This window comes from Montipora capricornis, chromosome 8, assembly GCF_036669925.1.
Source record: "Montipora capricornis isolate CH-2021 chromosome 8, ASM3666992v2, whole genome shotgun sequence".
Classification (NCBI taxonomy): domain Eukaryota; kingdom Metazoa; phylum Cnidaria; class Anthozoa; order Scleractinia; family Acroporidae; genus Montipora; species Montipora capricornis.
The window spans coordinates 10,695,081-10,722,580 of NC_090890.1; the positions used below are offsets into that span (position 1 = coordinate 10,695,081).

Here is a 27,500-nt window from a genome sequence, read left to right on the forward strand (position 1 = left end):
AGACATTTGTTCGTCTACATATAGTACAGTAGCACTCCTCTCGTTTTAAGTTTTGTTTTCTTGCGTATTCCTCAAACATCAAAAAACCTTGGAGACTACCTCGAAAACCTTTCGATTATTTTTAGTCTCCAAGCTCTAATTCCTGCACAAATATACACCCTTTTTCTTTTCTTTTTTATAATAACTAGATGCTTCTGTGAAGCATACACTGGCTTGCCTGTGGTACGTGCTACAGAAAATCAGAAGGCACTGAATTGTGTGGTATTGAAATACAGCATTCCAGTCTCTGAAGAATAACAAATAAAAGAGAAGCGAGAAACATTGGCTTCTGGGCTGACATGTTGATAATTTTCAAGTTCCCTCACAACTTCTTTTCACCACAAGTGTGCCCTATGAGCATCCGAAAACTTTGTAATACTAAACTTCACTGAAGTCAAGCCCTGTTTCGCGGGGTTAGTGTTGGGATGGGAGACCAAAACAATAAACCCCTCATAAAAAACAGAAATATCTGACCGAAAATACTATTAACGCTAACAAATGCGAACTCAGCAAGGTACAGATTCTGTTAGCTTGCTTTATGCAAAACAAATATTGATGAAAAAGCAAATAAATATTGATACTCAGTTTTCAGAAAGAGCAGAAGGAAGTTTCCCGGACGGTCGATCGAGAATAAAATATTTACGACATGAAAACAACATTAATTTTGAACCGTGAATATAGAATATAAAAAGTTACGATCAGCGACAAACATTTTGGGAGATTTTTGCTACGTTCAAGTAAATTGCAAAATCGAAAGTGACATGGCCGGAATTCAGCGGGCGCCGTGATTAAGTTACCCCGGCATGTTTACTCGCCAAACAGTGAAGCATCTGTGTCAAATGATGGCAAGATATCGGGTTTTTGTAAGTTTCTTTTTCTGTCAAGTGTTATAAAGTTTGACAATGAAATGAGCGAAGTCAAAACAAAGATCACAATCGCCCAACTCTTGTTTATGCAAAGTCAAAATTTACTCTCCAAGACGCGTACGACGTTATTTATCACCAGGTAATTCCATCATTTTGGAAATAGCAGCTACTTTATTATTCATCTGCGTCACAAGTTTTCACTGATTTTGGGCCTCATTTTGTTGAAACTCAAGCACGCTTCCAACAGGCCTGTGAACCCTTCCTGCTTACAGAGCAATACTAAAAAACTTCTCCAATATCACATTTGAACCTTAAGCTCGAAAATTCAATACACAACATGATATTATAATTCACAAAGGCAGAAAATACCACAGAATCCTTTTCCAGCGAAAATTTTATTGAAACAAACAACATATTTGCTCTTAGAGGCGAAAACCTCTTCCTATTTGATTGCGTGCGTGAAGACAAGAAAATCCATTGTGTCAAATTACCATGTACTTCAGGTAAATACTGCTCACTTTGACTTCGTCTCGACGGGCGATAGATTGTTGTCGAAGTTCAGTACTCGTCGCTTTTGAGATTCATGCCTAGTTTATCCAACTGACTTTCCATTATTGAGCTCCATAAGGTTATATTTTGTTTAAGGATCCACTAAAACGCCATTCGCGTTGCATGACTTTCGACGCCATTGCAGGCTAAGTTAATGATTCTCCTGTGTCCACAAGAGCAATCTACGCAGTTCCACTACCCTCTCGATCCTAAGAAAATACGCGCAGAAGGCTCTATACACAAAGACACTACTTACCAGGGGAGTGACAGGCAAGACTTTTACCGACACGGAAAAAAAAAACAAAAAAAAAAAAAACAAAACAAAAAAAAGAGAAAACAAACAAACTAAACGTCGACCTCGACTGGGTTTGCCCATAGGCAACCCAGTAATTATCATGTAATGGAACAAAGTGCAAATGAGCGAATAAACTATTTGTATTTGTATTTCAGGTTTAATTTTAGATCTGTTTGGGGACTGTTTGTAAGGCAAACCTCTGGGTCCTCTTCAAATGCAGTATTGGAATAAAGTAAGTATCAAGTCAGACTGCCATTGTTTTCAGGCAATTTTCAGATCATAGTTGTGTAGCCACACTCTATATGAAAGAAAAAACGTCGGAACACTGGTGTGGACACAATAATGTACTCAGCCGTTCAAAATAACAGTCTGCAGCTTCCTTTAGGAAGAAAAGGCTTAACATGCTAAAAAAACATAAGCTCTGGGAACCCTATATAGATGACTATTTGCAAATAAAAACAACCCGATTCTAGACGGTTTCTTGACGAAAAGCTTTAACTTTAACTCCACATCTCGATGTATCACACGCAAAAAACAACCTCCTATACATGAACAACTAAGGGTACATGGAATTTATAGAAAACTACCGGGTTTAAAAGTTTGCAAGTGTTACCAGAAACCCATGAGGGCTGAAACGTGTAACGGCCCCTTGTGTGCTGCGAAACAAGCTTCTGAATATTCCAATTTGCTAAGTACCATATTTGGAACAACAAGAGCGAGAGGTTTCCAAATATGGTACTTAGCACTGAAACATTCAACCAATCAGTTCGCACTGAATATTCGGAAGCTGTGAACGCGCGTTACACGTTTCAACCCTTATGGGTTTCTGGTGTTACCCCACAACAAGGCCTACTAATTACAAGACTAAAACTAGGGGTAATCGAAGCTTAGGCGAGTGCGTTCGATGTTTGTAGGACGGTACAGCTTTGGTACAGGTAGCAACTGAGGGGGGAGGGTGGATGTTTCGTGTGATAGGGAAATGTTATTACAGTGGAACCCCGATACAACGATCCTCGATATAACGATATCCCCGGTAAAATGATAAACATACTATGTCCCGGCAAAAGTTACAGTAAAATGTATGGGACAGAACCCCGATATAACGATCTTCAATATAACGATATTCCCAATATAACGCTGAGTTCTTAGCGTACCGAGCGTAAAATCTTCCCCGATATAACAGCATCAGTACACAGATACAACTTCAAATGTTTAAGTTTTCTTTTGTTTCCCTTTTACGATTCATACCACAGACTTTGTTGTGTAACCTTGATAACGTCTAATGCTTTGCAAATTGTGAGTCATTTGATACTCATTACAAGTTTAATTAAACAATATGTACAGTAGTAAAAAACACATGTTAATTTTACCCCGAAACAAGATATTTTCGGTTATTTTAAGGCAATATCGTTATATCGGGAGTCTCGTTATAACGATACCTCGATATAACGATCTAATTCCACTGTACTGCATCTATGAACGTGACAACTTGTTAGACGTAATCATTAACTATTTATTTGGAATTCTACAAGTAGAAAACTACTGAAAATTACTCTAAAATGAAACTATTACTTGCAAGTCTTGTCAGCTTGTGGTATTGAAGACCTAAGATTACTTTTCTGTGCTGAACGCTTGGACAAAATAAATTCAGTTTGTTGATTTCAACGCCGTAAATATCACAAGTCATGATGAAATGGCGCCGACGAGCGTCATATCTCGGTAGATTTACTTTGTGGCACAACGGCCGCCAAGCTTCACAACTCGATTGATTTACTTTGAGGCACAACGGCCACCGAGCTACACAACTCGGTAGATTTACTTTGTGGCAGAACGACCGCCGAGCTACACAACTCGGTAGATTTACTTTGTGGCAGAACGGCCGCCGAGCTACATAACTCGGTAGATTCACTTTGTGGCACAACGGCCGCCGAGCAAAACAAACCGGTTTGATGCAAGCGCGAGGAGTCGCACGCATTTTGCAAGGACAGTGACGAACCATGCTTAATCCAAAGTAAAATTTTACCGACTTCAGTTGACAGACCTTCAGCAATCTTTCAGCTCTTTTCAACGATGAACGATGGAAGATTATCACACCTCACCAAACGCTAGAATAATGAACGCCGACGACGCACAAATCACCACGTGCGATAGTTCGTCAAAGTGAGGCAAAACGTAACCAAGCGCCTCAAAGCGAGGCAAAAGTGTGTCGACGAAAATGCAATCTCGAAAAAACTTCCCTTACAACACAAATTAGGAGTTGCGTTCTCGTACCTCGAACGCAAAAAGACAACACAAAAATAACACGACCAGAAGAATACAATAAACTACAGAAAAAAGAATCCTACAAAAAAGAAAGAGGTGGAATATGAGCATGTCAATTAAAGGGCGTTCGTGCCATCGCTGTTGCGAAAAACGAGTGAGCCTCTTTCGCTCGGGAGATCCTTATACAAGGACAAGAAAACGTGCGCGTTCAACAACTTCATTCAACTAATAATGTACCAGGATATAAACCGAAATTTTGAAATGTAAATTGAGGCAGAAATTGTTCCCTCCAAATGGATCTTTAAGGGAAAGGGTCTTCGATAAAAAACCAGCACCTTAAGCTTAAGGTTTTACCACGAGGCACCCGGGAAAAACTCTTCAAGTCCTCAAGCTTTAAATTGGTTTCCTTCTTAGGTTCTCTATAAACATTGATATGAAAGTTTGTCTGTCAGGAAACGTTCTTTACAATAGAAATGGGATTTTGATATGGGGGATACAAGTCGGTCTCTTTTCCAGTTCATATTTAAACCGATGGAGTAAAGAAATATCAGTTTTAGGGGAAGTAGAAGATTTAGGAGACAGGCTCCGATCCAACGAAGATAACATTAAAGAAATATCAGTTTTAGGGGAAGTAGAAGATTTAGAGACAGGCTCCGATCCAACGAAGATAACATTAAACCTACGCAAGCGTCAACTAAAAATCTTCAAAAGAAAACGCCATGGACAAAAATAAGCGACGCAAGTACAAAATCTAAAACTTTACTTCTCATTCTAAAACTAGATATTTATGATATTTCCTCTGTATAGTATAAACGACAGATTTTGCTAGGAGCTAGCAGAGTTATATTACAAAAGCAGAGAGTAATTCATGTACAGTATTTACATAGGTGGATTATTTTCATAAATTTAACCTACAGTACAAAACTCAACTTACTCGCTAGCGACTAGGGTCGCCTCCCTTTGCCTTGTAAAAAAATATTTTTGATTTATTTGCACACGTAATGATTGTTAAATTACAAGTCGTAGCATGAGAACAGGGCGTTCTTAAGGTTATTTTTATGTCAAGTGACCAAAGTAACGAAGAAATAGAAATAGGCCCTTTGAACGACCGTGTCACGTGACCTTGTCAATCATAAGAAGTTGTCGTGGTACTAAATAGATGCCAGAAATGGAACGAAAGTGAGAGCGTGATGAAATTGATAAGAATGTCAATTTTAAGGCTATTGATTGACATTTTTGTGAGAGATTTTCCAGTGATTTTTATTGCTTAAAAATTTACTGAGATCTATATGGAAAGGCTTTGTCATCCAGCACACAATTCTCTTATATTTTTCAAACTTTCAAACCATTCTAAAAATCAAGCACTTAAACGTCAGTGGCCTCAAAATTGACATTCTTACTGGCATCTATTTTGTACCACAACCATTTTTTAAGATTGACAAGGTCACGTGACACGCTCATGCAAAGGGCCCAGTACTCCGCGAGCCAGCGCGCGCGATCCACGAACACGCAAGAAGCAATGTTCTAAGTTAGTCGCTGTCACAGGACTAACATTTATTTATAAACAGAACTGCGCTATTTTAGGCTCGAAGACAGGAAAGAAAAACGTAAGAGCTAATGACAAGGGATACCGCTAGATCGGTTGCTAAGCAACACGCGAACGTTAACAAAATTGTGAAAGCCAAACTTCAAATACCAGTTGTTTTCCATGGGAAACATATCGTACTTGTATTCTCCGAAAGCGAGTCTCTTCGCATTTGACGTCCATATAACGTTCTAGGAATAATTAATTTAAGGCTTCTTAACAAATTAATATTGTTTTTTCTTTTAACTCTGTTGTGATAAATCTCGTATCTTGAATTGGATAATTAACGTCGACAACAAACTCCTCACTCAATTGTTTGTTTTGAGCAGACAGCATGGGACACTGGCACGTTCCCTCATGCGTCTCCAACACATCGAAGATGACACCACACGACACTGTGTCCTTTTACTGGCAACATCTTTGTCGCGCAACTGAAGAGCAAAAGTGGCGTGTCAAATCTCGAAGGCCATCAAACCAAAACCAAAGTTGCCATGGAAACCACCTTGAATCGACGAGAGCAGCGATAGAAGCATGCGCAGATCAAAGTTCTGTCTGTAACGTCTCGTTGTTTGGGTCGTAGCTTCCGATGCAACAGAACACGCGATCTGACAGAGAGGTCCTGGTTCCAGGTGCCTCAAGGCTTTGAAAGCGTCGTTTAAATTCTTCTGGGGTCAGTACCTCACACTTGTGGGATATGGTCTGAACATCGTTTTCGTCCACGTGGGTTGAGCGGTATAAAGATTGCTACAAAAAACGAAAGAAAAATTATTCAGGTTCGTTTAACTTCCAAACACAACAACAAAATAATCTAAAAAGAGACATTGGTCACAAGGAAGGAGGACTGGCGTTGATGACAACAAATACGCGAAAGAATAAAAGTAGGATTATCCGGTAAGCCGTAAGCTAAAACAACAGACATTTTTCCTTCTTTTCCCAGAGTGTCCGCTGTGGAGAGGTTTGATTGTATTTGTATTCTTTCGTGACTTTCTCAGAAACGGGGTCCTTGTCACCGCACTACATGTATTTGGGACCGTGAGCAACGAGGGCGTCGACGAGTGCGAGAACATCAGCGAAAAATATCCTTTCTCTCTACTGATTATTGCAAGTTTGGGTCGTCTCCGATTATTGAAACTCGTTTCTCATTACTGTACTGTGTCACAGTGATCACGAAGGATTACAAAAGAGAGAGAGAGAGAGGGAGAGAGAGAGAGAGAGAGCTCCAATTACATGCCCCCTTTACAACATAAGGAAACTCCGTGTCCTACTCTTTTAGCGAACAGTGTGTGGGTTCTTCAACGTTCTTTAACCGGAAAAATTGCGAGACGGGGCCTACAGTATGCAGCCCTTATCCGAAAAGAGGTGAAAGTCCAGTCATCGGCTCCAGATGCGATAACACAGGCAGCACTTTCTCCTCAGATGTTCAAAGTCCTCGAACGCTGGTCCCTCTAGAATTCAACTCAAGACCTCCCGCTTGGTTGGCCGATACTCAATAAACTGGGTCAACCGGTCGCTTCAGGCACAGATATTGTTTTCGGACTATTCTGTTTCTTACTATTCAGGGTTAGGATCAGCGTGAATATGTGAATTAAGTAAAATAAGGTTTTAACGAGAGCGGAAATTCGGAAAAGGTTGCATGACAATGGTCTCTAGTTCGACATTTCCGGGTGTTACATCACACGATTTTCCAAACACAAATATTTGACGTATTCCAACTAATCTGTATCCTTTTTCATGACATTACATTCCTTCCTGGAGTTATTAAAAATTCAATTACACAAAACGAATGGCAATTAAATTCCGTCAAACGTCCAACTTACTGCCGGTATTTAACGTTTAAGGGAACATTACACCTTTCAATAATTTCACGTATTTGTTTGAGGGAACTATTTTACCGTTCAAAAACTAGATATACATACTTTGCCATCAGATGGTTTCCTTCCGGGTTTTGTTTCCTCGGGGTGGTAGAACCATTTGACACGTACCACCATGTTCCCGCCACACCCTTCCCACATGCTTTCGATCTTGCCAACATAAGGGAGATTGAGATTCTTTGTTGGGTTTGACATGAAAACAGCACAATCATTGACCTGTCAATCAAAGCGGAACCTAAGCAACAAGACAATGGGGTAGCTATACTGTGTATATAGCCTCCCACAATGCCTACATCAGTGACGAAATTACATTTTGCATTGAGATCCTTCTTTGAAAACAGCGATGCAAATTAATTTGCGACATCAACCCGGTATAGAACCCTTTCACCTTCATTGCTCGGTTGTTGATCAAAGTATGACCACTTTTCCAGTCTTTCAAAGTCAATAAAAAAGTGAAATTTCAATTCAAAGGTTCTCAAAACAACACGATGTATTTGGGACGATTTCGGAGAACAAATAAAGTGGAAAAGTGAATTGAGGTGATGGGCACTTAAAACAAGCTACAATAGCTCCTAGGAGCATTTAGATGATCAAAGGTTCGACTTCAGTTACAAAACCCCTTGAAAATAAACAAGCTCTCGTGAGGAAATATTCGTTTGGCTTGGAAACAGCTAAAAGGAATGCAAGGATGACCCAAGTTCGCTAAGACCAAGAGGTTTAAAACGTTACAACTGGAGAGAGACGTTTTTTCCCGTTGGCTGTGTTACACTTACATATGAATAGAATGAACAATCAGAATGATACTGATTGAAGTGCTATATGTATACATGTAATCCCTCCCCTTCTGTCCTTTGTAGTTATGCGTGTTCATTGCCGCAAGATGACACCTCAAATTCCCACGACCTGCTTGCGTCTCACCTTGTAAATCAGTCGGCAGAGCAACAGTGATAAATCCGAAGGTCATGAGTTGAATTCCAACCATGGTCAGAGTTATTCTTTGTTTTTGTGTACGCCCATTTCGATTACTAGCACCACCACTCAGATAAATTACTTGGGTAAAATAGCGGGGCTCTGTGAGTTACATTGTGATCGTACTACACGACCAATGGCCACCTTTTGGAGAAAAGGTTTTGTGCTCCAAATCGATAACTCTATGGCAACGATCAAATTGTCCTTGAATTTGGTTAATGCAGGTCGCATATTAGGTTGAATTTGGTCGATGGCTTCAGTTCAAGACAAAATCAAAACTGCTTATTCACTGTTTCGTTATAGAGTGTTTTCACATGATGTCACGGCGGCGGCCATGTTGAATGAGTCAAACAAAGAAACAAGAAAGCACGGCCATGTCGGATGAGTGAAATATTCTTCTGGGAAAATTCTTCCGTTTGTCTTAGTATGCAAATATGGCTGCTGAACACACTTTATAGAGGTTTTGCACGGCAGCCATGTTGCATGGCAGGAACAATAGATTCTTTCTCCTATGGGAACAAATGTTCTTTCTAATGCAAAACATTTTCATTTTTCCTGCCATGCACATGGCTGCCGTGCAAAACCTCTACAGCAATAAAACCATTCATATTACTCACAGATATAGTCTCATCTCCTCTCACAATGGCTTTGTAAAAGACTTTCTTCCCTTTTCCTTTTCTCTTATTCTGAAAATTCTTGCCTGACCACTGCCATAAAGGCCCTGATATCAAAGAAGAAAAAACGTTTGATGCAATTAAGGTCAAATTTCGGCACCAGGGCAAGCAAACAAGCAAGCTCACCGCTGCAGTAAAACAAACAGTTACATTTACAAACCAAGACCATAAGACGTTTTTAGCTTGTGAGGTAGAGAATACAGCCGAAGAAACAACTCAAATGAACGCGTTCTCCTAATTAGATGCACGCGGATTTAAATAAGCGTCACGAAGTGTCCCCTTGCTCTTTAACATCACTTGCGTTTCGAAACACAGACAATTAACGTCACAGTTAAGTCAGATAAAGTAGAGATTTGAACCCCGAAGATGCGCATACGCAAGTCCTGCTCCTTTATCAGAGATCCACACCAAGTATCAATTCTTGAGGCTGCTGGAAGTTCATGTGTGGATTCCGTGGACATAAAACCATTGGCAATGCAACAGGGAAAAGCTGTTTAGATCTCACGGTTTATTACAGGTAGCTTTCATTCTTAATTTGTAATATAAATCTCACCAGGACAATATGTTACTGTTGTGAGCATATGAGGGCAAATGGACCATTTTACAGTTGTGTGCTTAGTTTCCTGGCCTTTGAATGAAAGTGAGGCTGGAGTTGACTTTGCTTTGATAGAAAGCTCACTGCTTTTCTTATGTAAATTCCTACTGATTAACGTGAGAACAACATCATTAACATAAGAAAAGCAGTGAGGTTTCTATCAAAGCAAGGTCAACTCTAGACTCACTTTCATTCAAAGGCCAGGAAACTGAGCATACAACTGTAAAATGGTCTATTAAGTGTTTGCCATTCTAACAGGCCATTTTCCAATTGCAGCTAAATTACCTGGCCTAAAAATGGAAGCAAGGCTGCCGGTGACCCTGCTTTGGTACAAACCTTTGTGCTTTTCTAATGCTAATGTAGACTAATTAGAATTACAACAACACAATTTACATGAGAAAAGCAGTGAGGTGTGTATCAATACAAGTTCACCAGCAGCCTCGTAGTCATTCATAGGCTAGGTCACTGAGCAAACAACTGTAAAATGGCCTGTTGGCCGATTCTCAAACTTCAAAAACTCATTAAAAATTCATGAGCGAAACAGCCTATCAAGTCATCGATAAAAGGTCACGTGCGTGATTTTTAAACCGGATAAAACACTTCTCATTCGAATAGGCCATTTCCGAGTTCATGTCTGCCTCCTCTTCAAAGCGAGTCTACGTGCGAAGTTTTTGTGATGGTAATTAGTTCTACTTTACGTATGAATGAAAACTAATTTTCATAAGAAAACTTCGCATTTAGACTCGTTTTAAAGAGGAGGCAGACATGAACTCGGAAATGGCCTATTCTTTATATAAAGCATACTAATTAGCAATCAGATTATGAGCTCGAGATTTCTATGAGGTGATAGTTGAACTTTGCGCCTGAAAAAGATCGCTCGGATTGAATTGCCATTTAAAATCTAAGTTGTGCGCGCGAGCGCATCAGCTTTTTCAATAATTTCACCTTCTTTGAAAGTCAAGAAACCGTAAATGTCCTTCGTTTAGACTTCTCAGAAATTTAATTACCCATTTGCATCCAAATTTTCCTCCAGGACGACCTCCAGCCACTGCACACTAATGGCTGATAGTGTTCAATGGCTCAGACAATCATATTACAGCATTTGTATTAGTATACTAGTAGAATTCTACATGTGCTAATAAGGCATAGCTTGTTTTTGTTGTTGGCTAATGTCCTCCTCTCACAATTTGAATCTTTGTTCGGACTCCCGAGGGGCACGCTTTTTGTGGAATGTTTTTGAAGCCGTTTAAAAAAAAACTCGCAGCACGTGTTTTATCAGGTCTAAACATTGCTACTAGTTTTTTTAAACTGTACTTCCAACGATGACTCCCCGTCTTGACATTCAAAGTGTGGTCAGTTAAGAAAGCACGCAAAGAACATTCGTTACATGAAATGATATATCTGACCTGATAATTTCCTGTCCGCATGGAGGCGATCCAGCTCCGAACGACGTCTTCGTCCAAGACGAGGCTAGAAACGTACGAAAATTAAAAAGTATGACGTCACTTTGGTATAAAATCCTCCAGAGAAGTATGTTGCGCGATCGAGAGAGGAGAGCCGCAAGATTTGGACTTCGAATATGTTTACCCCACTGTCTTCTTCATAAAGAGATCACATGAAGTTTATGGGGAAAAAAAGGTTTGAGTGGTGTCATAAGCAATCACTTTCCACCAATTTGTATGTAAGGTGTACTTTGGTACCCCACTCTGTTCCAAGAGGTTTTCTTCCAGGCATTCCGCCCTTTATGTCAATTACGTTTCTCTTTTGTAAAGACCAGAGTTCCCTATTCTGTTGATGACCGGGAGAATCACGGCCTCTCAGGCCTAGCCATTACTAATTAATACGCTCAATGTTACTAATGTACTAGCCTCCCTCACTGGAGAAGAACCCCAGGGAGACCGCGGAATTCCTTTTCCCATCAAATCTAGACATGGATCTACCCCCAACAAGAACGTCTGGGAGTAAGACATGAATGAATGCATCGGCAGTTTAAGAAGTATTTATAGTTTAAGTCTCCGTGGTTGTGCTTGCCGGTGTATATCGCATCACTAAGTCACTTTTCAGTGAACGCTTACCTGAAAAGGCTTGCTTTCAACCAGCGGACTGTCGTCGAAAGCGTCGCTAAACGACTCACTGTCTTCATCTTGCGACGTAGTCAAAACGTCACGTGTCGGGCTCTCAACGTCGCTTCTCAAAGAGCGGAAAGAACTACTTAGGTTCAAAGTAAGGGATCTCCTTCTGAGGTCCTTTTCAGACGTCCGTGAGGACCCTTTGCTTCCTGCACGAGGTCCCTTCTCGCTTTTTAAAGTTTCAACATCCGAGTTCGCGTCGCTGTCTTCACCATGATCAGACATTTGTGCAGAGGCCTCCAATGCCGAAGCGTACTTTTTTTGACAGTGTTTAGAGTTACCATTACAACCTTCTTTCTTCAAAGAGGATTCGCTGGAATGGATTTCTTTTTCGGATTCTTTGAGCTCCTCCGAAGCATTCGACACTAAGTCGGTTTTTCCAAATTCCGCAGTTCTCGAAGCTTCCTTATTCTCCAAAGTGGTTTCAGTTTTTGCGCGGCTTTTGCTCGACTTTTGCTTCGTTTGTACATCCAAAATGTTGTAATCTTGATTCTCGTTGCTTTTATCTCGAACTTTGACGAGAGATGCAGTGTTTTCAGCACCGATTTTATCAACATCTTTTGTTTTACTACGAACAGTTTCCCCTTTCTTCGAAGCACTTTCTCTTTCACCACTATTAATTTGTTTTAAGGAAAGCCACGAATCTTCTCTGGTTTTCCTTTTTCCTCGTAATCGGCGCCCATTTGCTTGAATTTCGCCAGAACTATCGTTCCCTGATGAAAACTCTGACGTGTTCTCCTCGGCTCGAAGCCTTGCATTTGCGTCTTTAGTGGCTGCAGACTGAGACCCACTTCCCAGTAAACAGGAAGAAGACCTTTTCTCTGACATCGAAAGAGCGGAATCCACTTCTGAAATTGTAAAATACAAATAAGTGACGTGACTTGGAAAAATTGCGAAAGTACTGCCTATAGAAAAACCGGAACGTACCGAGGAAATTGCATTACCTTCCGCAGGAAAGTTCGGATGTATTCTCCGAATCTCATCTAACTGAAAGAAACCACTGTCTCCGTCGTCGAACTCAATCCAGATTTTCCCGTTCACCTCCTTCTCATCAGGAGGAGCTAAAACAAGAAAAGACGAAGAATTTCAAAATACGGTATTGAAAATTCGTGGATGGTAGTCACTTTCTGTCGCGCCTTCCTACACAGGCCAGGTCACTAAGCGAACAAGTTCGAAAATCGAGTCAATCGAATCATAGTTAACTATGATCGAATAGGACATTTCCGAGTTCATGTCTGCCTCCTCTTCAAAGCGAGTCTAAGTGCGAAGTTCAGTTTTCATTCATACGTAAAATATAACTGATTACCACCACAAAAACTTCGCACTTAGACTCGCTTTAAAGACGAGGCAGATGTGAACTCGAAAATGGCCCATTACAAGAGGAAAGCTGACTGAAACGGTGAATGCTAAGCAACAGACTCGTATCACACTCGTTTAATTTGGATGCTGAATATGTTGCTACGCTTCTCGAACCTGTGTCTGTGTGAAATCCTAAAATGACACAGATCAAATGAAAGCTTCTGGAGGGCTTTTTCTTATGGTGTCTTCAATTAAATATTTGTGATGGGGTGGGTGGGGATCCTAATAAGACCATTCAATAAAAAGCTACTCATTATAAGCAGTTCTTTTCAGTTTAGCGTTGCTGTCCTGTTCGTGTCCAATCAAATAACAGCTACTGAGTAAAAGAATTAAGGCTTTGTTTTTGCATTCAAAGTGTAGCCATTCAAATAGAAGCCCGTAAGGAGAATTTTCTTGTACACGGTGTTGTTTCCTTCGTAAACTCACCCTCAGTAACTGTACCGGGATAGAAGCACCGGTACTGCGGGCTCCAGTGAGCGCAAACACGTGTTCCAATGGAGAGGAATTTAACGCTTGGAGGTTGAATATCCTTTACCTGGAAGAGAAAGGTTAACAGATAAATTAACAGGGGAGCGCTTTTAGTTGGGATGGCTTGGACATAGTTGGCCTTAAACACAACTTCGGCAACCGTGATAAAAAGTTTTTAACGCAGATAATATAGAAAGTTCTTTCGCCAAGAATATGATTCGCCTTTATGAGAACTGAGGACAGGAATCCTCACATAGACGGAATTCCGTCAAACAGATTGCTGTCAAATACAATTTCTTATAGTATGGACAGTCTTAGGATCAACACTCGTCGTGCACCGTCTGAAGACAAGCAGTTCCTATCCGACTGGTTTACGTCTTAAACATGCTTTCGTCAAATTCCACGCTTGATCATTGGCTAAAAAATGTCACATTTACAGCCGACCAGAGGTTTCGCCAGCTACATTCATATCCTTTGCATTGACCCATTCGATCGCCTCCTATATCATTCGCGCAATAATTCCTACGGTTTTGCTTTACGGCCTAAGCTGAAGAACCACTCTGGCTTTCTTGAATAAATATTAGCTAAAACACATTGTTTTTGCCTGGCTTACCGCCTCAGTCAGAAGTTGTTCGGTGGATTTCCAATGAGGTCTTCTGCCTCTTTCGCCATCTAGGACCACCCCAAATCTGGAAGCAAGACAAAAGCGCTCGTTTTAATCAATGTGCTAATTTAGTAACGCCTGGGCAACAAAAAAAAAGGACGAAAGTTACAGCACTGCCACTGCTTGACTTCTATCGACATTCATTTTACGCAGCCAAAGGATTGGTCAATCATTCAAAGGATTCGGAAATGGTTCTGACGAGGCACTGAAAAAATCATCCAAACCTTGTGACAAAAAAAATCGCCACTAAACCTCTTCAAACATTTAAGCAGACCTTCTCGAACAGCTTCGGTTAAAAATTTTTTCTCAAAGATCCAGCACACTTCACGATGAAAGTCCACCAGTCGACCTGATATGCAGCCAATCAAACTGTATACATGTGTACTTACAAGTCAGGTTCGTTGAATGTGCTGATGCGTCCGGGATAAAACACAGAATCAACAGGAACCAAGAGTTTAGAGCCTTCAACTAATTCTTCAATTAGAAACGTAAAGCGCACATCGACTAAAACGAAAAACGGAAGAGAGAGTTGATGCATTTTCATTTTATTATTATTTTTGTTTCCAAACGGTAAAGTTAAGAAAACCGTGACTACAGAAGCAACATTATCAGTCATAATTTCTACATTAAGTAGATGGCAATGGCCTTGGAGAGTCATCAAAAGGGAAAGGAGTCCCTCACACAGATGAGAAATTCAAAATAGATTTAGAAATTCGCTGGATAGTTTTTGGCAAGTTTCTTAGTACATTTGTTAAAGGGGAAATTGTCCCTTTGTACATATGTTAACGCGCGGATAGTCAGTGATAAACGTGAATTGTGAGAAATAACAACGAGAGGAAACGATTTATCATGATTATCATCATATCTTTATTTACCCTCGGATTTCAGAGTTGCTTGGTGTAGCTAATATCTTCGAGCATTTACCCTCCCTAGTCCCAAACATGATACACCACAGAGGACCGGGGAACTCGGGCCATGCCCTGCTCTTGGAGAATACACCACTTTCATAAGTGGCGATTACCTTCACATTCTTTTGCATTTATGTTAATTACACCTACTGCCCTCGTTTTGAAACAAATATTCTTTTGACATTTGCTCGTCGTAGCGAGGCTAGAAAGGCTTACCAGCGTTAAAACAGAAGAATATTTTATTTGAAAGAGGTCTATAGTATGTGGGTTCTTTCACGTCCCACAGGGTTACGAACATTGAAGAGTTGTGAGCCGGGACCTACGATTTATCGTCCTTATCGAGTCTACCCATTTGCAGATGTCATTCAGTTATTTTAAGACCTTGCGTGTTGGTCCGGCCAGAGTTTTTTGATCCTGCGACCTTATGCACAGTGGTCCGATGTTCAAACGGAAGACCTTAGACAGCAATGACCAATACCAGGTTGCTAACCAGCGGTTTTCGTTAAAACAATGGTTTGCTGGCGGTGCTCAGTCTCGCGGGCTCAGAAAACCTGGTTGTGGTCATTGTTATTTAAGGTTTTTCTGTTCAAACAATTAGATGAGCCTACCAGTCGGCGGTCGTACTCAATCTGAAAAAGCAAGTCTTCGACCAACGAAGGATCTACAGGAAGCAACGAACCTGGAGACGAGGGTTCCTCGTCAAATGTCTCTTCTCGTTCATTCGTCTCAACTTTCCTGTTGCTCTCCTGCAAAGTAATCGAAAGAAGACTTCCTTAAAACTCGTGCAAAAATCGAAAGTAAATGAAGACCTCAGTCTCCGATACGAGAACGCCACTGATTTCAATACAAATTCAGGTATTTATGAAGACTTTGCGATGGTTAATCTCTCTTGATATGATCAGCAAAAGTGTGTCAATAATTAGTGAATGAAACTAGTCGAAGTTCGAAGAAATCGGATTTACCGTCATCTTCAGCCGTTCCCTTCGAGCCCCTGTTTTTGATAATTCTATATTACTGAGATTTTCAGCAAAACGACGACATAGACAAGAAACAGAATAATATTAGTCATCATCATTATCATCGTTAAGGGACACCCACCTCTGCACATTCGTTCTTCTTAGATTCCTCAAGAGTATCAAACTTTGACTGATCCTCTGTCTCGTTTGTCTTGTCCGTTAATTTTTCATCCACTTCCATCTCAAGATCTCCTTTATTTTCATCTACTACTTCCGTTTCCATTTTCTCGTCCTCTATTTCGGTGTTCTCATCAGTTTCGTTCCTTTGATCCTCCTGAACAGGAAGTTCTGTCTCCTCCAATTTTTCTACTTCAGCAGCGTCCATTTTGTCTGTAACATTTATTTCAGCATCAGTTTCCCCTTCCTCGCGGAGGTCTTCGTTTTCTTCAGCATCTTCGGGCTCTTCTTCGTCTATTTCGTCGTACTCAGTCTGCAAAAGAAAAGAACAAAGTCGCATTTCAGTTTGATGGCGCATCAAATGAAACAGGTGCGAAACAACCGAATCTGGATCATGAGTGAAAGACTAAGGCAGCGAGCCAATCAGATCGCCGGGACAGGAAACGTTTTCGGCCTAAAACAAGCGCAGAAAAACGCCTAGTCTGTCGACTAAAGGGACGGGGCAGCTAGAAGTCAATCACAACACGAAGAAAACAGTCCCCCACGACAGGCGTGAACGCGTGCGCAAAAGTTAGTTGAACGGAACCATTAGCTTTACTCTTCAAGAAAAGACACCCCTTGATTGTGAATCAAAAGAGGGTCTTTCACCCCTCGAACATTTTCTTTACTTCTTTGTTTTTCACCCTCCGTATATAGGGTAACGAAGGCATCAAACAAAAACACTATAATGTAAATTGAACTGTACCGTTAGCCTGGATTTGGATCGTGCTCTTCTGGACACTTTCTGCGGCTCGTAGTCCTCATCCGAGAGAATCCTCTTCTTTGTTTTCACAGCGACTTTCTTCTTCTTGGCTTTGACCTTTGCCTTCTGTAATGCAACGAGGTTACTTTCTCCAAGCTCCTCTTCGCCCTGAGATCCGGACCGACTTGTTTTCTGTAGGAAGAAGAAAATCTTTCTGTTGTGGACCCGAAATGAGATAAACTGGAGCACTTATTTGGATGAAGAGTTAACGAAATGCGACCGTGCTTGCGCAAGACTACCTCAGTCGCCAAAAAAACAAAGGTTTTCTCGGTTGAATCTGCTTTCACAAGCTTTTCTTATTTCCTCTTTTTTGACTTCCTGAATGAAAATTCTCCGACCTTCCTTAGCGTAAAACTGGAATAGAGATTGACTGTGAGGCTCACTATGCCATCGGTTAGAGTTATACAAAATATAAGCTTCAAAATGACTCAAATGCTGACATCATCCGACCGTCTTTCGCTTACTTCGAGTTGGCATGTTGAGCAAAGTATACTTTTATGTTAGTTACTTGTCAACGTATAACCGCGCCCCAAACCGGAAAAAAAAAACGAACCTGGTTATCAAATTGCTATCATAACATTCAAGATATTATGAATAAATTCTGAAATTTATTCTCACCACTTTGGACACAGAGATCCTCTTGGTCTTCTTAGTGTACGTAAACTCGCTTCCTTTGCCACTTGGAGAGAGAGGACTGGGGCTCGAGTTTGTGGTCACGCTACTATTGATGAAGATTCGTTCGCTTCTTCTCGGCTGCCATTCGTCGCTTAGCAACGATGAAATACTCGTTTTCGAGTTGCCGCCATCTTGCACAGCACTTACGATGGAATAACCCGACCTGATGTCTTTGCTATTTTCAGACGCGGATGGAAAGACGTCTTCATCTTGCTCGCTGTCTTCATTTATAGCTGACGTTTCTGGCTCTTTTGGCTCAAACTCTTCTTGCTCATTGGTGTCAGGGAGCTCAGCTTGATCTTCTTGTTTTCCATCCAAATCTTTTTCCTCCGTAATTTCTTCCTTCGGAAGAATTCTTTTCTTCTTTTTCTTTTTCTTCTTTTTAGGTTCCTTTGTTGAATCCTGGTAAACCAAAAAAATTGTACTGAACACCCTCCAGAATGTTTCCCCCGCCATTTTGGTTGAAGTTTTTTTCTCGTCCCACGTGTATATATGTTATACAACAACAACAACAACAACAACAACAACAACAACAATTTTATTCAGCTAAATATGATGGTCATTTTCCAGGCATAAAAATCCATAACTTTCCAGAATTTCCAAGACCCATAAGAGCCCTGTTAATAGCGCGCAACCCGTATATAATGCGAACTACAATTTTTAACAAATTTCGCAGGAAAATTTTTTAATCCCCTTAGCGAATTTGCATCCAGTCCAAACATGTGAATTGCTTCCCTTTACGAACTTGTATCAAATAAGTTTAATCAATAGACGACTTTCATAAATGGCCACCTCTTTTTACACTAAATAGGTATCATGCCAATTTTTATCTCAAAATTCCCACGGAAAGTATGATTATTGTAACGTAGTTTTTCGGTTTTCGCTGTCCGCCATTACTCGAACGGCAAATGACCGTGAGCAAGGAAAAGGATTGGGTCTAGCTGGATCGCCTGCGCAACGCTCAAAATAAACGCGGCTAATTTCCCATGCCGTCTATGAGATGTGAGAGATCGCCGAGTTGCTTTTTGCTGATATTATATACATTACTCCCTCATCGACTTGTTCGCTTTGTCAAACGCCCACGAAGCGATGCGCGTATGACGTCACGAGCCAAGTCTTGCGTGAAGACCGCTTACAAATCGCAGGCTTCTCCAATGCCGTCCGAGCAATGGCGGACAGATTTTTAGCGGTTTTTGGCTGGCTATTTCCCGACTTATCTCGCTTCTATCGTTCCAAATTTAAATGCATTGTATTACTTTGAACATATTGACTTCATTGACGTTGAAAAAATTCGAAAAGAAAACCAAAATTTTCGTCGTAGTGGCACTTTAAGCACGCGCGTTTTTGAGACGCGGAAGGCAACCGGAAGAGAACATTTCGCGAGCCAGGATAGTAGTGTCTCCCAGATTTTTATACTAACCATCTCAAATGGAGAAAAAGATACTTAGCAATGTAAATGTGGTTGTGTGAAGACAAGTTAACAGGGAAAACAGCTCACTTCCGGTTGCCGTCCGCGTCTCAAAAACGCCCGTGCTTACACTCCCTAATTTACAAGTAGTGACAACCTCAAGTTTAAATGAATTCTTCGTTTCGCAGCAAAGAAATCAAAGTGGTAAGTCGATAATTCCATAGTAGGCTCCTTTGGTGAGTTGGCAAGCGTTTCCAATCAGCTACGAACTCGGTTGAATACGGTAGGTAAGGCCTGTTTCAAAACGTCGAACCTTACATGTGCCGAATCTCATGCAAAAGAGAAAAATATATTGTTTTCGCTCATTTGCATTAGACGGCACATGTAAAGTTCGACGTCTGAAACGGGCCGAAGGGCCGCCGTCGTTTTTGCGGACCTGTAATTTGAAACGATTTCGCATAACGCCAGCCGATCACTCACAACCAACGCGGAGAAGTTAGCACTGCGACTTATAAATCAGAGCTACCTTGAAAAGCACCATAAAAAGATCAGATAGCGCCCCAGGGAAGAATCGAACTACTTCACTCAGGTGGAAAATTCGAAGGTGACACCGCGAAAAATAAACTATACAAGGAATAGATTTCTCGGAGGCTTTCGAAGGTTGTTGGGTGACTAATACAAATGGAAGCATCGCCTATAAATTGAAGGAAATCTAAAAGAGAAAATTATTAACTACACAAAACACAATTTAAGGTACCTCTCCTTGGATTTTCTTCTTTTTCTTCTTCTTAGGTGGAGTTACGGGAACATCTAAGACAACAAAGAACAAATGTTATCTTTATCATGGAATACAAACATTTCAATACTAATGAACCTCCCTCCCGAAACTATGGGCATTTTCCCCATTGTTTTTCTGCTTTGTCTTACTGCATTACGGTAGCGCAAACCAGTTTCAAAACTTTCAAGAGCCCTTGTTATTTTACACTGCTTTACACTGCTGTTACTTTATCACGTAACAGCAGTGTTATGGTACCATGTGAAACATCAATTATTGCTGAACAATATGCAGTCATTTTTGTGACGTAATAAGTTACCATGGCAATAGGAAAGCATTGCAAAAACACCCTACAATTTGGCTTTAGTTGCTCGTATCTGAAAAACGAACTCGGTGACCCCTATTTGTTATTGCACAAAAGTGATCAGCAGACGAAGATGAAACTTTCTGCAAAGTTTAAAAAATTGTGTGGAGCGGATTCAGAGCTATCTTGAATTTTCAATTATTTAACGTGGCTCTGAATCCGCTCCACATAATTTTTTTTAACTTTGCAGAAAGTTTCATTCCGGCATGCTGATTACATTTCAGAAATAAAAAATGGGGGTCACCGAGTTCGTTTTGAGATATTAGCAGCTAAAGCCAAAATATGGGGTGTTATTGCAGGGCTTTCCTGTTGCCAGCAATAATGGGGGTTTGATATGGTACCATAACGTTGCTGTTAAGTGATAAAGTGTTGTAGTGTCAATCCTAATAAGAACGTTTCTTTTAAGTGTTGAAACTGGTTTGAGCCATCTTCAGGAAATATATTAATGATCAAAAGTCAACCGCTTGTTACGAAGCCTATTCGTCCCATCCCATCGTGTTTGTAACAAACCCGTGTCCTTTTTCGAACGACTTAAACAGTCCGACAATTTGCAGTTGTCTTGAGGAAGGTGGCAGCACTTTCTCCTCGATTCATTTATGACCCCGAGTGTTGCTCCGGCCGGAGATTTTTACCCCCCTCTCCCCTTCCCTTCCCAAAAAAAAAAAAGGTAGTTCGGTCTTCTACAAACCCAAACAACTAATGAGCTGATTATAACACATGGAACCAGCTCATAATTAAGAAAGACTACACGTTTTGGTCCCGGCCACTAACACAGGAGTAAACCAGGTTATATTCAATGTTTTTTGTTGTGGGCTCTTGACGTTAAAAAAAGATTAAATGAGGGAAAAAAACAAACGTGTGGCACGTTTTTATGAAGAAGATTTAAGTAAGAAAATGGAGAAATACGTGAAAAGTATAAGCCAGTTAATTAAATTCAGTATTAACGGAACTAACGCTCATACAAACATCACGTTACGTGACCTACCAGGTTCGAACAACGGGGAGTCGGAGTCTTTCTTCGGCCGCCCTCGTTTCTTTAAATCTTCGGAAAGTGGCGAAGAATGTTCAGATCTCTTTCGTTTCACCGCTTTTTCAGCACTAGCAAAGGACGCCTGAGCTAGCAAACTCAACCCATCACGTCCATCGTGGCTTGCCTCAAACACATCATCCTCATCTTCACTCAATTGCAAAACCTCTCTATTTTTCTTTTGGGCCGCTTCCAACTGTTTTCTCGCGGCGGTGGCTACGACTTCCTTCGCAATTTCACTTGGAGAAATACTGCTGTTTTCTGAGAAGCTGTCGTCTTGAGAAGTCATTTCCGAAAAATGAAACTTTTCCTTGGGAAGGTTAGCAGAGCTAGCCTTTCGATTCTTTTTCGTACCCTTGGTTTTCTTGCCTTTTGTCAAAGTAGGCGGCTGTGGTGTTTCGCAGGAATAGTCCAACGCCATCTCTTCGTCCTCCTTTCCATCGTAAGTTTCCGCGGTTTCGATGGTCAACTTCGGCCGAGCTCGCTTCTTCGGTTTTTGCTTTTTGGCTTTCGAGTTTTTTGTTGAATTCCCCGATGGCTCCGTGTAGTCAGGGTCACTCTCTATCTCCTTAGCGTATGATTCTGACGCGACTGAAAACAAAGAACAAGAAAGAAATAAGAAACAAATTTGGCTTCAAGGGCGCATAAAGATGAAAATGGAAATGGAAATGGAAATTGTTTACCCTCGGAACACCTCAAGAGCGCTCAGGAGCTCGTTCAATACGTGTCTGTGTATTCCGGATCGAACTGGAATTTGGCAGTGTTGGTTTTTGAGGAGAGGGGAAACCGGAGAACCCGGAGAAAAACCTCTCGGAGCAAGGGGAGAACCAACAACAAACTCAACCCACGAATTTTCAGTGCATCAGTAATACCACCCCTTTACTCTAACGGCTTGCGGTCGTTGTTGTTTTCTTGCTCACAAGTTTAGACGCCACAGTGGCTGTGCACTCCAAAAACGATTAAACAACTGAATCCCCTCTTTCCTACTTGTACCATTTCCTTTCGTAAAAGAAGAGGAGGAAAGAGACGGTGAAGAGATTGGAAAAAAAACACCTCAGGGGGTCAGGGGTGCAGGGGTGTCGCAGTGGTGAGAGCACTCGCCTCCCACCAATGTGGCCCGGGTTCGATTCCCGGTCCCGGCGTCATATGTGGGTTGAGTTTGTTGGTTCTCTACTCTGCACCGAGAGGTTTTTCTCCGGGTACTCCGGTTTCCCCTCTCCTCAAAAACCGACATTTGACTTGATTTACTTTCATTGTTCATTTCAATTTACAGTGTCCCCAATTAGCGCTCCAGCGCCAGAACGACTAGACACTTAAATAAAGTTCCTTTCTTTCATTTTCCGCCTATCGCTTTAACGGTCCGTCGGATTGCCTACCCCAAGGTTATCGCACTGTCCAATCCAAAATGCCATTGATTTTAGTTGATTAAAACCCAAACTACTATAACCAGTGCATACGTTATATTCCAGCGTCCCAAAGGTAATCGCTCACATCTATTGATGAAGGGGGCGTGGTAGGAACAAGGAACTGCAAATTAAACGGTACACAATACTAACTGGGCTTGTCCCCAGTGCAAAAACATGAAAAGGTTTGAGGCAGGTTTCTAGCTAACAATGATTTCTGCTTGCGTCAGCCCTGAGTTATGAGTTATAACACCGGAGACGAGCTAGTGAAGGAAATGCAAACGCGCCAGAGATTGAATTTTCCTTACCAGAAGCTTGTTGTCGCACAGAGGTATGTTCCACTGCCTCTTCTTTTCGTCGCCGACCAGTAGAAGCCTTCTTCCTACCGCTAAAGGCTTTGCTCTTAGAAAGCACTGCTGCGGTCTGCAAAACAATTCAAGGGAAAGGTTTAAGCTGCATAAACGCTTAACTGCATCAATTCCAACGGTGACAATGATCTCCAAACATACTGAGAGGCTTTCGCAACAAAACGTGCAACCCTTAGTGGTGATTTTCGGCGAGGTACCATGTAAGTACCCATTAAATCTTTTTTATCCACCGCTTCCCCCACAAACATTCAATTCAGTCAATTTTTGTTCAAAAAAATTGTAAGAGGGAGGGGAAGCAAGATAGAGTGCAGTTTCAGTTTAAGAGTCATTATGACAAATATTTCAAAAAAAATCAAAATCCGTCTCCCTGACCTCTTCTTCTGCAGCCAATGGTTTGCCAGCTTTCTTTTTCTTGACTGAGGAAACCTGAAAATTCGAAAGGAAAGGGCCACATTCAAATCAAAAGCTGGGCATTGATAAAAGCTTAGAGTTACTGTGGTATTCATGAAAACAGAGCGAAATTCCACAAGGGAATTATGCTGCTACCATTCGACGTACCGCCAGCTCTCCGGGATTTATCCCGAGGGTGGGTGTGTCTCTCTCGCGTCCTTCCTGCTCCGCAGAATTTCTCTGTTTTGGGCGTTTCTTTTTTTTCTTGGGTGGCTCGCTTTCTTTCGATACCAAGCTTTCCGACTCACTGGCGGCAGCGTTCAACTCGGGAGACTGGCCCCCACTTGCTGGCAAATGTTCCGAGCCTTCTTTATCCTCATCAGCGGTTCCTCCTGGAGAGGACTTGTCTCCCTTTGAGCTTGCACCAAAGTACTTGCGTTTCGGGGGTCTTCCGGGGCCTCTTTTTATTGGTGCTGATTTGCCATTGCCATCCTCCCCTCTGAAGAAAGAGAAAATTGAAACCAGCGAACTGACATTACAGATTGATGAATGCGTGGAAACAGCGAGCTTTAGATTGAAGTACTAAGTCTATTCGAATGCAATTTCGACTTTTCAAATCCGGGAACGCGGGTTTGCAATCTGAGCATTGGGTTTGCCTGACGAGGTTTTTCAAGTGCGTAAGCTCAGGCCTGAAACTCGATCTCGTGGTCCGCTGAGATCGGATTCTATGTCTAAGTTCGCTAAAGGCTGGTTTACACGTAAGACGCAAGCATAAGCACGAACAAAGTACGTAGACGCAGCAGCGTTTTGATAATTAGTACCTTTCATTAGAACAAATAACACGAATTAACAAGAAGGGTTATGCGCCTGCGTATGCTACGTATGCTTGCGTCCTATGTGTAAACCAGCCTTAATCCTTGCCGAAGTCGAAATAAAGCTACAAAATCGCAACACATACGCAAGTAAGTCGCTATTATGGTAAAAAGTAAACGTGTGCGGTAGAGACTACTAGATTATGCGCATCGTCAACAAACTGTCTCACGGTTAGACTCGCTCAATGCTCTACGCTTGCTAGGGATACTTTGCAAAGATCCCAAATTGCGCACGATCCAGTGACATTTCTGGACTCGAAAACAATACCAGTAAAAATACAGCTTGCATGACTGCCAACGAAAACGTGACAATGCGGTAAGATCATAAGAAAGCGACTCTCTGTGCACATAATTATTTTTGGTTGCTAATAATAAGTCGTCCTTGAAATAACCACGCGGTATGACACAGAACTAATTATAGATTCCAAGTAAATTTCTATTAAAAAATGCGAAATATTTCATCATTAACAGGTCAAAACGTGTTTGTAAGTTACATTCTATAAATACTAATAAGAACAATGGTGGATTGAAAAAGGTGTAACGTAACGTAAGAAAAATAAAAAAGAGTTACACAACACGTTTAGCACTTTTTATTTAGAACTATTTTTTCGATTTTTTTTATTAGTTGAATGTTGTTCCAAATCACTTCTTCTTCGTACAGTCAGGGAAATTTCATGATATGTCACAAGGTGTCCCCTTAAGCCTCACAACTTCATGTATTGTACTGCTCTTTTAGAGGGTCACTTTCTGATGCCCACAACAGACCTTATTCACGATAGCCGCCATGTTGGATTTGCTTTATCATGCAAATTAGCTACACATTTCTGAGGGGGCAAACAACACAAGTTCGAGAGATTATCACGAACATCTTAGCCACACAGATGATTTGTTTCAAGTTCATTAAATGTTCATCACCTAAGTAGTAAAATAGAATGCTTACACAAGTTACTTCGATGTTTTGTTAGTGAAAAATGAGCAGATAACAAAGTAGAAAGTCAAAATGTCAGAGGCAATCAAAAGATATAAAATTATTATAAAAGATACTTTATTCTAAATTCTAAAACGTACTTTTAGCAATGTTAATTCCATATTTCGACGAGCCGATCTTCCGCAATTTGCCTTTATTCCAATGTTTGCCCCCCAGCATAACACATGGCTAATTTGCATGACAATTTGAAAACCAACATGGCGGCTATCGTGAATAAGGCCTATTAACGTGAATTTCATTATGGCGCTGTATTGCATAAGCCCGGGAATAGGTCGAGCTCGATATATCAATATTCAGGCATGGCATGGTTAAATTTCTACGGCTCAGTTATGTTTTCATCCAAGAGTAAGATTTACCCAAATTGGCCTTGTTCCCATCATCGTCAGAAAAGTGTTTATTTTTAAACCAAGTTTTGCGGGAAAATAAACAATAGACCAAATGGGCCAACTCTGTTGCACCCAATTCAAACCCCTTGGGAATAAAACGTTTTGTTTCTGGTATTTCCGTGTCATTAAAATGTGAATGCTACATTACAAAGCAAATACAATACACAAAGAATCTTAATCCCGGGAGATTTCAATAATGTACAACATTGAGCCAGCCAGTTTGGTCTATTGCTTATTTTTCAGCAAAACTTTGCTTAAAAATAGACACTTTTTCTGACTCTTATGGAGACAAACTTGATAGCACATTCTTACTCTTGAGTAATAGGCTCTTTCTATACCACGAAAATCGCTCAATGACATACCCGTACTTGGGCTGCAGCCTCGCCAGTTCTCTAACCTTCTCTCGATACCTTTTCTGTAACTCGGCTAATTTCATTCGCATTTCTTTTTCAACCGACTCCACCCCCGCCACGTCACCAATAGCGCTAGTTACTCCATTCAGAATCGCTGTCGGGCTTCGGACATCTCTCCCACGACTAAACACCTTGAAACGATCTTTGCTGTTCCGCCGCTTGGCCATCGATCGGAGTCGATCGATCTTCTCTCGGATTTGTTTTCGTTCGGCTTCGGACCTCAAAGGTCTCAACGAAACTATTGTGGAGTTCTCCTTGTTTTCATGGTCCGGTTCAAGTGGCATAAAACACGATGTGATCCTCCTTAGTTCATTCTTTGTCCTTAAATCATCTTCAAAATCAGATTCGCTTTCAGTTTGTTCCCGGGGTGTTTCAATGAATGCTCTGTGATCTTCCAGCGATTTCGCACTTTGTCTCAACTCAACATTAATAGGTTGAAGTCCTCTTTCCGGTCTTTCGAAAGTTGATTTGACAAACGAATTCACCATCTCAACGTAAGGTTCATTTTTTTGAGATTGTTCTCTCCGCGGGAAGTAACCCTCGAAACTCTCCTCGCTACCTTTTTCAAAGTCATTTCGCGATATTTCCTTGGGGTTCACTGGAAGCTCTCTTTCGTAGACCCTGAATGAAGCCTCACACCTTTCTCTTACAAAGTTAAGTCGAGCTTTATCTTCTGTAAGTCTTTCAGAAGCGAAGTTGTCAAAAGGTGTAATTTTCCGAGTGAGTTGAAAAGGTACATGTCCCGTAAGCGGAAGATCACGCGACTCCCGCGTTACGGACCTTTCGCCCACCAAGTTGGGTTGTGCTTCCAATTTACGAGGTGTCTCAACTGGAAAAAAAAAACGAAAAAAAACGTAACGCTCAGTACGTGCTGCACCGCCCGCACGCTTTTTTTAAGCAGGAAATGACTTTGCATCAACAGGAGCACAAAAATAATCGATCTTCATGCCAAACCTGACAAGTTAATTCATGTAAATGAAAACGCGCTCCTCGCAAAGAGAAGGCGTCATGTTTAGGCCTGTTGCACAGGGTGGCAAAGTACATATATGAACGAAATGCGCTCTCTACCTTCACTTAGAGGTTTGTTGTACTATAAGAACAAAAAACCTACAAACATGAAAGGTGACGGGCGCTCAACCCCTTTAACCTTGAACCTAGCCATGAGCGAAGTTTTCGAAGTCAAGCCAAACAAAACGAAAACCTTTAAGTCCTTTGGAATCGTCAAACTGTTGGATCTTCCTCGTTCCCCAATTAACTGCCATA

At 41.2% G+C, this 27,500-nt stretch overlaps 1 protein-coding gene across 3 annotated transcripts in view; it reads right to left on the bottom strand.

The window, feature by feature from the left end:
- Window positions 1–4,754: 4,754 nt before the first annotated feature.
- LOC138013441 (microtubule-associated protein futsch-like) overlaps window positions 4,755–27,500 on the bottom strand; it is a 47,523-nt gene continuing 24,777 nt past the window's right edge. For 2 of the 3 annotated variants that reach the window (XM_068860525.1, XM_068860527.1), the window contains exons 7-25: window positions 26,187–27,066; window positions 23,747–24,077; window positions 23,561–23,614; window positions 23,129–23,243; window positions 21,376–22,008; window positions 20,009–20,061; window positions 17,787–18,245; window positions 17,112–17,300; window positions 16,332–16,679; window positions 15,913–15,979; window positions 14,715–14,829; window positions 14,275–14,350; window positions 13,620–13,728; window positions 12,779–12,895; window positions 11,781–12,682; window positions 11,112–11,175; window positions 9,054–9,157; window positions 7,513–7,683; window positions 4,755–6,340 (exon numbers count right to left, since the gene is read on the bottom strand). In XM_068860525.1, coding sequence (XP_068716626.1) covers window positions 6,137–6,340; window positions 7,513–7,683; window positions 9,054–9,157; window positions 11,112–11,175; window positions 11,781–12,682; window positions 12,779–12,895; window positions 13,620–13,728; window positions 14,275–14,350; window positions 14,715–14,829; window positions 15,913–15,979; window positions 16,332–16,679; window positions 17,112–17,300; window positions 17,787–18,245; window positions 20,009–20,061; window positions 21,376–22,008; window positions 23,129–23,243; window positions 23,561–23,614; window positions 23,747–24,077; window positions 26,187–27,066 — 4,991 coding nt within the window. In that variant the 3' untranslated portion in view covers window positions 4,755–6,136. The remainder of the gene's footprint in view (window positions 6,341–7,512; window positions 7,684–9,053; window positions 9,158–11,111; window positions 11,176–11,780; window positions 12,683–12,778; window positions 12,896–13,619; window positions 13,729–14,274; window positions 14,351–14,714; window positions 14,830–15,912; window positions 15,980–16,331; window positions 16,680–17,111; window positions 17,301–17,786; window positions 18,246–20,008; window positions 20,062–21,375; window positions 22,009–23,128; window positions 23,244–23,560; window positions 23,615–23,746; window positions 24,078–26,186; window positions 27,067–27,500) is intronic. The other variant, XM_068860526.1, reaches the window with a different exon arrangement.